General features: G+C 53.1%; 4 protein-coding genes across 4 annotated transcripts; 2 read left to right on the top strand and 2 right to left on the bottom strand.

Moving 5' to 3' along the window:
• Positions 1-523: 523 nt before the first annotated feature.
• On the bottom strand, positions 524-2392 carry ACET3X_000932 (uncharacterized protein; the record flags this gene model as incomplete). Its single annotated transcript, XM_069448283.1, has 1 exon — positions 524-2392. The coding sequence occupies one exon, from the start codon at positions 2390-2392 to the stop codon at positions 524-526; it is 1869 nt and encodes a 622-aa protein (XP_069311174.1).
• Positions 2393-2825: 433 nt separating this feature from the next.
• ACET3X_000933 (uncharacterized protein) lies at positions 2826-5088 on the top strand (the record flags this gene model as incomplete). Its single annotated transcript, XM_069448284.1, has 2 exons — positions 2826-3112; positions 3162-5088. 2 exons carry the CDS (start codon positions 2826-2828, stop codon positions 5086-5088), a joined length of 2214 nt encoding a protein of 737 aa, XP_069311175.1.
• Positions 5089-5355: 267 nt separating this feature from the next.
• Positions 5356-8316, top strand: ACET3X_000934 (uncharacterized protein). Its single transcript, XM_069448285.1, has 2 exons — positions 5356-6207; positions 6258-8316. Exons 1-2 carry the CDS (start codon positions 5395-5397, stop codon positions 7905-7907), a joined length of 2463 nt encoding a protein of 820 aa, XP_069311176.1. The 5' UTR covers positions 5356-5394; the 3' UTR covers positions 7908-8316.
• A 927-nt stretch (positions 8317-9243) lies between these two features.
• Positions 9244-10515, bottom strand: ACET3X_000935 (uncharacterized protein; the record flags this gene model as incomplete). The annotated part of the gene is made up of 2 exons (XM_069448286.1): positions 9244-9948; positions 10003-10515. The coding sequence occupies 2 exons, from the start codon at positions 10513-10515 to the stop codon at positions 9244-9246; spliced, it is 1218 nt and encodes a 405-aa protein (XP_069311177.1).
• Between the last annotated feature and the right edge of the window lie 2948 nt (positions 10516-13463).

A 13463-nucleotide genomic window follows, 5' to 3' on the forward strand; every position in this document is an offset into this window, starting at 1 on the left:
CAACACCGTCTGCTTTTGCGACAGGATCAGGGAACACATGGTGCGCAGCGGTGTGGGTCGATTCTACATGGAAAGTGCCGTCGTTCTCTATGACGCAACTGACTTTGTATAACATGCCGAAGCCCGGCCTTTGACTAGGACGATTGAGCGATATTTGAATTCCGGCACAAATAGCCACCAATGCCTCACAACAAGAATCTCTCAATCGAGTCGAGCAAAAGCTTGTGTCTACACACTACACTGCCTTTGAAACTAGGTGGTCCGCAGTCATTCCGAAGGGAACGGTAATGAACAGGCATTCCCGCTATCTCCGCAACTCCATTACAAAGCCATCCAAAAACGGGCAATGTATGATGTAGTGTTTATTTGTTTAGTTATGTTGGATTAAAGACAACGCGATGCGTGTAAATGCCACATTCCAACCGCCCCATGTACGTCTGGATATAAATACCTGCCTTTGCGCCTGGAATAAACAAAAAAAATAAACACACTCTGGATTGCCTACATGTCTCAAAAGTCACGTCTACATCTCCATCCGTTCAGTCACTGGCGGGTTAGAAGTCGTCCTCCCGTGCTTTTTTGGCTTGTCATAGCATATCAGGCCAAAGAAGCCTTCAGAAGTACACGATGTGCTGGCCGAGGTAGCTGTTGGGGTTGGTGTGGGTGTGTGATGTGTCTTTGCAGGCGGGTCATCACCGTCAAGGCATCCGCCAAACCAGCCTGGATACTTGCACGATGAAGTGGACGTGGGCGTCGACGAAGTGGTTGTCACGGTAGGTGCTGGAGCGGGCGTAGTAGTGATTGTCATGGTGGTAGTAGAAGTCGTTTCGTCTTTGCAGCCGAACCAACCGGGCGTCTTGCACGTCGAGGTCGATGAAGTCGTCGTAATCGTTGTCTTGCTGTGTGCTTTGGTTGTAGATTCGTCGAGACATCCCCACCATCCCGGTGTTTTGCATGTTTCGGTTCGCGTGCGACTAGACCTAGTTGACGTCAATGTGGCTGTTGGCTTTGAGCTCCTGCTAGTAGTAGTCTCGGTGCCGTTGCTCTCAAAATACTCCCACGTGTAGCAGTCGGTACAGTCGACGTAGGCTTCGCACTTGGGCGGTGCATCGTACTTGAGTATGACATCTCGAATGACTTCGACAATCTTGTGGGTGCCAATACCCATGCGCCAGCCAAAATCCTTGACTGTATCGTATACGCACTTTTGCCCAGTATGGCAGACACTCTGCAAAGCATATCCACCAATTGTACAAGCACTGGTAGCTTGGTTGCACGCGCCCATGTATATGGGGTCGGCGGTGTGGCCAAAGTGAAAGCCGCCGGTGAACTTGCGCTGCTGCAGCGAGCCAATTTGGTGGCCTGGTGGTACCGGGAGACCGAGACGCGACGCCGGCATGGCCTCTGGGACGGCTTCGAAAGTGACCGCAGGGTGGCCAAACGTGAGGGAGAGGAAAGACGAGACGGCACCGCCAAGAGAATGGCCGGCCATCCAGATCTCGGCATCGGGATACAAGGCTGTGACATTGTGGTACAGGTCCTGTGCAGCGTAGTAGTAGCGGTTCTTCTCGCGGAGGGCAGTGACGAGGCAGGTCGAGTTGCAGGTGAAGGCCGAGGTTTGGCAGTCGCAGACTTGTCGCCACAGGTACTGGCCGCCCTGACCACAACAGCAGCTGAAGAACAGGTTGTCGTTGATCTTGTCGTTTGTAGTCGTCTCGGAACCGTCGAACATGGCGGGCGACGTGCCCTTCAAGCCTATGACGACGGTCGAGTTCTCGGTGTCGGCAAAGATGTGGCCTCGCAGACCATCCGACTCCCAGCCAAAGTCTTCAGTGTAGTTGAAGCCGCCGCCGACGTCCTCCCACTCCCCCGTGCCGGGCTCTAGTATGTAGGCGTCCGAGGCCATGCGCGCGAAGCTCAGGACTGTCTCTCGGTCGGTCACGTTGGGCCCTGCTATGTCGTCGATGGTCCAGTCCTCCTCGAGCAGCTGCACGCCTCTCCCGGTCCGTCTCCCCCACTCCAGGATGCCCGTGATGGTTTCCTTGCTCCTATCAGCCAGTCGCTGTATGCTCATGGTCTCGGATTTGACGCGCAACCGCGGCACAGGCTCGCGCCTAGCCGCGTCGTCGTCTCCGGCGGTCCACACGGCGGCATGTTCTGGGACGTCGATGCGGCGGTGAAGCTCTGGGTACTTGTAGGTGCCGTGGTGGAAGATGTGTCGCAGCGTAAAGTCCTTGTCGGCGCTGTGAGCATTATGCGGGAGAGGAAGCGGAGGCGGAGGCGGCGGCAGGACGGGCATGTCGGCCGCGCCCGCAGCGCTCGCGGCCAGGAACGACAGCAAGAGGGAGGCTGTCACGCGCGATGCAGAGGGGCAGAGGGTTTGTCGTCGCATCTTGTGAGAGTATGACAAGGAAAAGGGGCTACGAACCAGAGAGGAGAGAGGCAAGACGATGGCAAGTCCAAACAGCAGGTGATGGCTGCCTCCATCGGACATCGATGACGATCGGTGCTTCACTGGCCCAGTGGCGCCGCGTCAATGCGGGGAGCTTGCGCTTCCGTTGATAGCGAGCTCCAGATAGCTCAACCCAACCACCACGGGCACCAACGCCCATTACAACGTCAATCGTTGCCGGCTTCCGTTGGCAGACAGTTCGTCGGACGCTTTGTTTCCTCCTGCATCCTCGTGTCAAGCGTACCAAAACAGGGGGGATGCTCAGTACGCTCCAAAGTGCCCCTTGCTGCCGCATGACGTGAACGCATGAGCTCCCCAATGACTGCGCACGACACTTTTAGATTACCACTCCACGTCCTGCAACAATAACAACATGACTGGGCGGCCCAGAAACCTGCATCCCTCCCGCTCCTTTACGCGTCTGGACTCTGCGCCCAAGAGTCCGCTCTCGCGAAGCCGAGCGAGTACACTGCAAGGCCCCAATGCGTCAGACATGCTAGATCCGCTAAAGGCCGCCATGGTGCCAGAGGAAGATGAGCATACCGATGGCGATGTCTTTGCCAACAAGGAAGACGACGACGACGATACCGAGGTTGAAGAGCCCACAGTGCCCGACACTTTTGAGGAGCTGCCTATCGAGATCCGCAGCTTGACAGAGAGGTATCTTCTGTCGCCCACGTCACGCATCACTACGTTAATGTGTCCGTAGATTCCTCGAGTCCCTCACAGCCAAAGTCCACCCTACCCCCCTATCCGCCGATGCCCTTGCCCATCTCTTCCAAGACTTCTATGGTCGTGCCTCTGCAAAGATCAGCACACACATAGCCACCCTCTCTGCTCGGTTAACAAGCGACAGCTATGTTGCAAATGCTAGGAAAGGGGCCGCCCCATCAAGCAAACCGTCGTCCATCTCCAAGGGAAGCGATCCGTCAGGGGAACAACAGATGCTTAGTGCGACAGAAATGGCTGACCGCAAGAAAGCGCGGAAATCGCTCGAGCTCAAGCGATTCGCACTGGAAGAGGCCGTGGAGCGTGCCGTGTGCGAGAAGGTCTACCAGCGGATATGGCGGCATAGGAGCACGGATGACGAGGAAAGGGACCATAAGCTCAGATCGCGCACAGCTGCTCTTTCGCTTGTTGGCATTGGCTTGCAAGAGCTCTTGATGACGGGCGAGGAGTTAACTGACGAGGAACGCCAGAAAGCCAAAGAGAAGGAGCCCGAGATTCGGGAATACCTGTCTGCCGCACGTGAAGACATCTTGAAGATGAACGAGGAGAAGTATCCGCTTGGAAAGGTCCAACATCTGACTGCTGCACACAAGTCCATTGTCGAGGCTCTGTCAAAGATATTTCCTTCCACTTCGTCTGCTGATGAAATCCTCCCAACGCTGATCTACGCACTCATCACTATACCACCAGTCAACTTGAACGTTATTAGCGACCTGAATTTCATACATCGGTTCCGCGGATCCAGCCGTATGGATGGCGAGACTGCGTACTGTCTGGTCAACTTGGAGGCAGCCATCTCATTTTTGGAAACCGTCGATCTGTCTTCTCTACGTGCCGAAGAAGCCATTCCTACAAAGTCAGATTCGAGGCCTTCGACGCCCAAATCTGAGATTACACCTATGCCCTTGGGACTCTCGGACGCGCCGGATCTCATACAAACTCCAGCCACGCCTATCTCGAAAACACACTCCAGAGAACCCTCAAGTCCAACGACCACTAAAGCTCAACGTCGATTGAGCAACCTCATCCAAACACAGACTAACAAAATCGAGGCTGCCTCTGATGCAGTCCGGGATTCAATTCTGGATTCCGCCGACCAGGCACTTGGTAGAATCAACAACACATTAGACACTAGTTTCAAATTCTTCTTCGGTGGTCTGAGAGAAAAGAACCCAGACGGGCCCATGCAAGAACAACCGGCACTCCCCAAGACACTAGAAGATGCGATGAAGCTTGTGGGCTCTCCCACCCGTGCAGAGCGGGATGAAGATAACTTGAGTGTCAGTGCAGCGAGCTCAGTGCAAGGTGACGAGCCGACAGAGGCCCCAGTCAACAGAGGTCTGGACGCGAAGATGGCTGATTTGTTTGCTGGCAAACGGCAAATTAGAGATCGTAGCGTCGATTCCACAAAGTCTGGGGGCAGCAGTAGCGGTCGACGCGTTGCATTCGCTACAGCACAGAATGTAGAAGAGAAGGCACCATCACCAGCTCCTGCCAAGGCGGAATCTCCAGCACCGGCCAACATGTCCGCTGTCGATTCTCTGCGCAACATGGGCAACACCTTCAATCCTTTGAACCGGTTGTCTAGTATGAACGTACTGCCCCGCTTTGCACGTGCTGTGAGTAGCAACAGCACGCCTGTTCTCCCATCACCGAGCCAAGAGCAGGTCAAAACATCGCCTTCTCCAGAGCCACTAAGCCGCACAGCCACGAACGAAATACCACCAATAGACGACAAGGGAGCGAGGGCAGTTGCTGCTTTGGAGCAGCTGAAGAAGACTGCACCACCTGCCAAGCGCTTTTTAGATGCGAAGGATGCTCAAGACTTGAAGCTCAAGGAGGTGGAAGAGCTATTAAAGGAGTATCAACGATTGGCGGGCGCATTGAGAGGAGCAATCAACTACTGAACTGGACTATGTACTTGGACGGATATGTATACACAAATAACCAGGACCGAGTATCCTAATCTTACACGCCATCTGTGCAAACCCAGTGCGTATGTTGTGATATTACTTTTACTAGACGATTTTTGGCAATGCGGCGCGTCGCGAACAGCGGCTGGCTCAGGGTTTCGGCCAAAACGGGGGTTACCGTATTGGGAAGGGGCAACGAGTGCGCACGGACTGTAAACAAGGCGGCCACAACACACTCTTGTGTGCTCTGCAATTGACAATCTGGCCAACCCTAGACACCGCAAATCCCGAATCGCACACATGGCGGAACCAATGTCAAGTCTTTCGTCGGAACAGCTCAACACCTACTCTGACGACATCATCATTGACGATATCGATATGGCGTACAACGACCCTCCCTCATCGCCTTTTATGGACCAGATCGACGTCGAAGACCAAGAGAATATTGCCCCCAACGCAGCGGGCACACCCGTGAAGCCACTAATCGACCTGGACGACAGCGCACCGCAGTCTGCGTTCAGGGTGTCGCCAGCGAAGAAGTATGGGCTGAAAGAGCGCACAAGCCCAATGAAGACGCTCCCGGCGAAGAATCTCATGGACGATTTCGACGACGCGGCACTCAATTTTAGCAGCGGCGATCAACACACACCCAATAAAAATATCTCATCAGTCAGGGAGACTGCCATCGAGCGACCGGGGTCGGCAATGAGCAGCAGCTCCCACAAGAGCCAGTCACCCGGAACGGCTCAGCGCAAGCCAACACATACACACCAGCGTCAAATATCCGTCACACCGTCAAAACGACCGGCTTCTTCTCACCAGGAGTCAGCTCTTCGTGACAATGAAGGCTTGACGACCGCAATGAAATTCATGGAAGAGAGTAACTCGAGGAATCGGGAAACCCCAAGGAAACAAACTGCGCGAAACGACAAATACGATATTGATTTGAGTATGGACAATACAGACTTCAACCCTGACGGCCCAGACGGCCCAGACGCAACATCCTTGGATGTTGACGATACCTGCTTCAGCAACTTTTCAGAAATGCCCGGAATAGATATGACAAAGTTTGCGGGCCTAAAAAAGAGTCCTGCGAAGAGCGAGATGCCAGATGTGAGTCTGTATGATATCTGTCTGATGCAAAACACTAACAATTTGACAAGGCTACGCCTCGTGCTCGCCCTCAAATGACCCCCTCCACGGTCCGCCGATCCGAACGCACACCTAGCCCTACGCCGCGGCGTGCATACAACGACAACGATACTACAAACCTACTACTAGACTTTACAGCTCAAATCGAATCTTTTTCCTCATCCCGTCGCGAGTCAGCAGGACGCGGACGCCGTTCGCCTAGCAAGTCTTCTGCGGAGCCAAACCTCCGCACATACTACCACAACCAGCGGTCACCGGCCAAAGGTGGACCACAAGTGCCTGCCACCCCGAACCAGAGAAGCCAAATGTTCAACTTGTTGGATTTCGAGCTGCCTCCGCCACCAACACCACGTTCGCTGCCCACTGTCACAATTCGTGAGCTAGAGTCTGTAAAATCTCAGTTCCAGTCTCAGGTCTCGTCTCTTACGGCTAGCTTGTCCGGCAAAGAAGCTGAGATCGATGCTCTTTCAAAAGCCATTGCCGATGCCGAGCGCCGGGTTGGCGAAGCCCAGGAGACCGTCCGCGATGAACGCTCAGCTCGCGAATATGCAGAGACCCAGATGGTCGACTGGAAATCGAAGGGGGAAGAGGTGCAAAAACTTCTGCAAGATGTCCAGGCCGAGATGGCGCGTAATGATGCTGAGCGTGAAGATCTCCTAGCGAGGTTAGCTGATGCTGAAAAGCGTGCAGATGACGCTGAGAGCCGATCCGCTGAGCTTGAGACCAAAGTCATTGACGCTGAAAGCAAGAACGTCGATATGACAACTTTCATCAACAACGACGAGGGAGATGAGAACAAGAAGGTCTACTCTGAGCTCGAATGCCAATCCGCGATTGCTGAGAAGGTCAACGAAATTGCGCGCGACTTACATACAGCCTACAAGGCTAAGCACGAGAAGAAGATCAAGGCCCTCAAGGACAACTACCAGAAGAAGGCCGATGAAAAGTGCAAGGAGCTTCGGACGCAGATTGTCAGTCTTGAACAACAGCTTGAGGAGGCAGAGAAAAAACGTGACGACGCATTCAGCGGAATCAACCCTGATCAGCAAAACTCCAAGGACGAAAACCAAGGAGGGTCTCTCTCCAAGTCTACGCGAAACGCCGAAGACGCTCAGATGCTAGAAGCGCAGAGAGCCGAAATCGAGAACCTCAAGGCTAGACTCGCTGGCCTGCAGTCTGAGCTTCATTCCCTTCGCAAATCTCATGACATACTTGTGGAGGATCTCGAGGCTGAGCGCATTGAGAAAGGCGAGCTGGTAGCAGCTGCCGAACAGATGTTGTCCATGTGTGGTGAGAAGATGGAAGAAATGCAACAAGAAGACCTTCGCCGTTCACAAATCAGCTCTGCGCCGCCCGCTGCACCACAACAACAAGCACCGCCCCAGCAAGCAATGCGCAACACAGGCTTCCTTGCTGGTGGCTCCAGCACTCCCCGCCCTGTATCTGCTGTCGGAGGCGGACGCCCCGGCAGTGCTATGGGTGACCGTCTAGGTGTCATGAACGAGCGCACAGGGAGTGCCATCGCCAAACCGTCCGGTCTTCGTGGACCAGGTGGTCTAAAATTCCAGGGCACTCCCGGACTGAATCGGAGCCAAAGTGGTGGGAAGAGCAGGCTACTTTCTAACATTGAACGTATGGGCGGAGGAAAGACACAGGAGTAGGATGCCTGGCCTCCTGTTGTACGCATTATGAAGGGGTTTGGATATGAGGCACCGGTCGTAACGTTGGGATCTTGTCCGGATTTATGGAAGCCTCCACCAAAAAATGGAGTTGGGTCGGCAGGGTGATGGAGGCACATACTGCGCTCACTTGGTTACGAGCATGATGGTTTGGATGCTGGCGTTGTCAAGGGCTGTTACGTAGGTAGCCGAGCTCTTTTCTATTTATTCTTGTTTACTGTTTATGTTGGTGCATGTTGGTCATGCGACTAGTACGTGGAAGAGTGGGGTTTTCATCAGTATATGTTTTGACCAGCCATGTTCATGTGGTTTATTCTTCGTCCAACTCTCAATCAGTTCAGCATCTCCATCTGGAAATACACAGGGCGATTCTTTCAGAAAGCATCCGAGTCCATCCATTGCAATTTCGAGCACGCTATCATAATCACGGAACACGCCTCCACACTGCCACGTGGTACCGGAACACTTCGAGCGCCCATCCTACTACATCCATTGCCATCACCAAGACTCATGACGTCAACCTTTAGCTCTGTCGGCAACGTCCCGAGTCCACCATGATGAAATGATAGATCATCATTGTGGTCGTACCTAAGACCCGTCCGTGCTAGCGAATAACGAAATGGTAACGTCATGTCATTGGCCCCTCAGCAGTGACGTTGAGTCTCATCATAAGCTGTGTTGTGTCATATAGCTCCACAATGACATAATTAGCATCCATAAGAGTTACATGACACGTCCCGGGTCACCGCAGAGATTGTGTAGTCTGTGTGTGTGGCTGCAAATGGTGAGGTTTGGACGAAATGTGATATAGCCTGTGACTTTTTTTGAGACTAACTACGAACACATGTCGAAGGCCCAGAAGTGTGGAGAAAACTCTCGTAGCGGAGTGTTCGCTAGCATAGACGCTGACAAGCAAGCATGTGCATGTTTTCTTGCTCAGCACAATCACTGCTCACATTCGCAGCACGAGATCGCTTCCATGGGCGTACTGTGAAACTTTTCTGAAAGCGAACGTATTCAATTGTTTCGCGGTATGACTAGTGTTGTACAGTGTCTCCTTTTCCGATGCCGACCCAGCCCAACCGTTATAAGATGTATGCGTGGATGTAGTGAAGCCTCCCAAATGCAACCAAACAAGACAATCTGCCCTCCATGGGCAGTGTCAAAGTGTAAAGATCAAGAGTGTACAACATCCACCCTTATTTCCCAAAGAAGAAAAGAAAATAAATCCAGCGTCCAGGAACGTGATGAACGAGTGTGAAGAAGATAAAGGGTATGTGGTATGTACCAAGAAGAGATGCTTCTAACACATCACCGTCTAACCGTACATGTCACAGCTCATGGTCTTGATCTCATACTCACTCTGGCCCTCGACGACACCACAGCTGACATCCCAGCCCAACTCAAAAGAGTCGCTCTCAGGCATGTTAGCCTTAGCATTTGGGGCACAGTTGGCATCCTCAGTGAAGTACGAGACCTCCATCCTGGGAGCGGAGTTCCAGTCACAAGCATCGACACGCTTGTAGAAGGTGCGGCGATGCATGCGAAGAGCCTTACGTTCGACAGCTTTGTTGGTAGAATCGCAGGAGCAGCGGGCCGCGAGAGTAAGTTCGTCGCGACGGCACTCACAGCGAGAGCCATCAACTGCGTAGCGACGAATGCCTTTCTTGACCTTCTGGTGAGGACGGTTCCACCAGTGGCCATCAGTCTCCTCGGAAGCTTCCCAGTCGTTGGTCGCTGTCTGTGTGGGTTGGTACGGCGCATAGATAGTGGTAGCTACTACAGTGGTAACAGTAACAGCTGGGCTGTCCTCAACAGGCGAAGCAGCTGGAGGTTGCTCGGGACTCTCCTCATCATCGGTGGGTTGCTCAGGCTGTGTGTAAGTTGGCTGAGGAGTCTCCTGGGGCTCGGTCTCGGAGGAGGCTGGTTGCTCGGGCTGCGTTGCAGATTGAGATGGCTCGCTGGGCTCAGTGCTATCGCCAGAGTCAGCACCAATGTGGACTTTGGCACAGTTCATGAATGCCTGTAACGAAGTTAGCATATGTCTCACATGCATCCCGTCTTGCTCATGACTTACCTCATGCTCGCGATTAAGCCATACCCAGCCAAAGATGGCGTCACCTTCAGGCATACCGGTAGGTACTTTGAAGTCAAAGGTCTGGGCCTCGGGTGATCCATCCTCCGTGGCATGTGGGCAAGCGCCGTGGTATGAAGCGGCCATTTTCCATGTCTTGCCCTTGTCGGTCGAGAAGCCGACCTGGCAGGAACCTCCATAGTGGGTACCACCAGGCGCTGCTGGGTCGTAGTCGTAGTTGGTGAGTTGGAAATAAGCGTCTTGTCCAGGTTGCCAGGTAACAGTAGCCTCCTCAGTGTCGAACTTGTCGAGATGACCGCGGCAAACACCAGGAGAGGGCCTGCTGTCACCACCGTCAGGGCCACAGCAGCCGAGCGGGAAGTTGAACTCGGGGTCAATCTCCGTGGACTGCTTGTTGATGGCAGGGGCTCCACCCAAGGGAGCTGGGTAGTACATCGACATGTGGGCCTGAGCAGCGCCAGCCAGGGCGAGCACAGAGATGATGTTCGTGTACATGGTGATGCTTGTAAATGGATTCTTAAAGACCGTGTTCGTGTTGCGTAACTTTTTCAGGGTATCAAATGAGGGAGTAGAACTTTAAGTGCTGTGTATTCGAGAAGGGGAGTCTATTGACAATGTCCCACTGTGAATATAGAAAGTGCCTGAGAGAAATTTCCTGGATAGCAACAAAGAAGCTTAAAAATGAAGACGATCCAGCGTTTTCAAACACAAAAGAGTGAATGTAGAAAGAATGTCGACGAAGGCTTGCTTGTCGGGAGAGAATGTGTGTCACTGGGAGTGATGCCATCTTCCGCATCGGGCGGCTTCCAGTCTTTATATCGTCTGCCGACGACTGGAACAAAATGCCGGCGGACTCGTATGTGTTCCTGCCCAGCACGGTCAGTCCCCAGCGGCTGGAGGCCGTTGTAACCAGCATGTCGACTAACGTGCCCGGCACTAGAGCTGACTGGCAGCCCCTAACTGCGATGTGACCAATCTGAGTGGAGGCCAGCTTGCGTACGTGCGGATACGAATTGGGCTTTACTGTTTTGAAACAGCGAGACGCGAGAGTCTGTGGAGTCTTGGAGGAGCTCTGTTCAGGACCGCAGTGGTGTTTTCACTGTTCCTGGCTGGAGAGCCTCGGGCTTTGTTTCACACCTTTCCCTTTTGAGCATAGAAGCGGCGCTTGTTCCTGCCAAGGGGTTGTAGGCGGGGAATCACACACGAGATTTTGCCTGCTGTCTAAACCTCGTCTAAAAATGATTAGCACGGGATTCGAAGCGTTTTGTTTCACCACCAGAGATCAGCAGCGTTTTTTCGGCTGGCTTTCCGGTGCGGGTTGACGTGCTAGGGGTCCTTGGGCGCGAGAAAAGTCGTATCGATAAGACCACTTGCTTGGTCTCGCCACGTGTGTGTGATCATCCGTTCCCGAACGTTTGTTTTCGCCATGTCCCTTCGTTTTACTGTCTCCGACTGCTGTATACATAGCATATTGACATCCAGATCGTAGACTTGCTTTGGGAAAAGTTGACATGTAACACAAACTGCTGCAAGATGTATCCGGAGCCGGCGGCAGATGCCATTACGCGACATATGCCACCTTCCGTAAATGTTCTTCCTGCTTTTAGCCTTCTGCCATCCCCACTGGAGGGGTGCAGGTGTCATCATGAGTGTCCACAGCTGCAGGGGAGGCCCGGTGACAAGCTTCCAGACGCTCGCCTGGGATCAGAGGATCAGAGCCCCGTATGCGGAATCAGGAATGTCGGCATTGGGCATCCAACGCGGCCTCTAGGCACGAGCTCCAGATTCGCTTCTTGTGGATGCAACGTAATACGAAAGGGATCTTGTGAACAGAGTCAATTCCTTGTCGCACGAGGACAATCCCAAGGACGTCGCTTGCTTGGCCGCCATCGCGACGTCGGCTCTCCTCGGTATGCCTCAAAATAGACGCCACCTAAGAATTGCCAGACATCAACAGGCACAGTACGTATGTGGCCTGAACCGCATCGTTACTCTTGTGTTTTCGACAGCATTCTGGTCCTGAGATACCTAGAACCCGACGACACCGTGCACAACATCCTAGCTCCCAAGTGGGCTCAACCCGTTGAATCTCTGTCAGGCTTGACTTGACATTAGGGATTCCCGCGCCATTTCCGGGCAGCCATTCGATCGCCCAGGAAGGCAAACACGGACTTACCATGAAGCGCCGGGTGGGACAACTAATGAGATCCCGCTAATCCCAACCGCCCGATTGTTTCACCTGAACATCACCTGCGTTATCGATTGGGAAGCAGTATTTGCACGGATATATATCGCGGCCCGCCAGTTGGAATGACAAGCAAGATATTCCTTGTCTTACCCCTGGGTTGCTTGGGATGCCTTTAATCTGGGACCTGTTGTTTAACAAACGACGTGATATATGTAGGCGTCAGTGCAGTCTCCTGGAATCTGATATGAACCAGTGAGACGTCGCCAGGCCGTTGGATTGTGAAAACAAATCTCACGACAAACCGCGATGCCATGCGCTCGCCGCGTTCACGTCCAGAACGTTTGTGATACTGTGGTGAAGCTAACGAGCTCCGAGACCTTGCTTGCCCAGTACGCTGTGAATCAGTTATCACCATACCTTGAGGGTCGTAACACATCCCTATGCGAGGAGTAACTGTGCAGCACGGATATAGTTGACTATATCTGGTTTCAGAGTCTTGGAAAAATCCTAGCGTTCCTGTTCCCAAGCTGTAGATCTTTCGAAAAAGCAATGTTTAAGCAGTATCACTTCATGCACAGTAATATAACGCTTCTGCCAAGTTCAGTGACCACGTGCATCAGGAGTACACGGCCTACCAAGTCTTTCTAGTTCCTGGCGCTTCTGCTAGCTGTATGTCCCGCACCGAGGTCTTGACAAATCGTTCCAGGCCATGAAGGCCCAGTTCGATTGTGGTAACCCAAGCTACTAAACACCCGTATGCCCGATACCCTCTCCAGCATATACGACGCATCATACTTTCTGTCTCTTCTCGACAGGAGCAGTACACTTCGATTCCCCTGGTATACTAACAAATCCACAGTACTAAGTTCCCACCATCCAGCTTTCTTCCTCCACACCCACCATCTCATGGTCTTACTCTCCGGTCCTAAGCCCTGCGACAAGTCTGGAGTCTATTCTCCGACGTGTCGTCATGGTTCGCCAAGAGTACGGGCAACTGAGATGTCTTGTCTAGGCTACTGTAGCCCCTGACGCGTATATCAGCAAGAGGGGCATTTGGTAGTCGGTATAGAGCGGGCGCAAGACTATCCATCATCCCCTTGCCGATCTTAGAGCTGAAGATGTTGCACTTTGCTGCACAGGATTGAAGCCCGTGTTCGCACTCAGTACATTTCCCCTCGGCGACCGAACACTGCTATGTCGTCAGACTGTATCCTGCGAGATTCATGCATTCGGTGGTTGAAGTGTGGGGTACTCG

The sequence above is a fragment of the Alternaria dauci genome, chromosome 1 (assembly GCF_042100115.1).
Source record: "Alternaria dauci strain A2016 chromosome 1, whole genome shotgun sequence".
Taxonomy (NCBI): Eukaryota; Fungi; Ascomycota; class Dothideomycetes; order Pleosporales; family Pleosporaceae; genus Alternaria; species Alternaria dauci.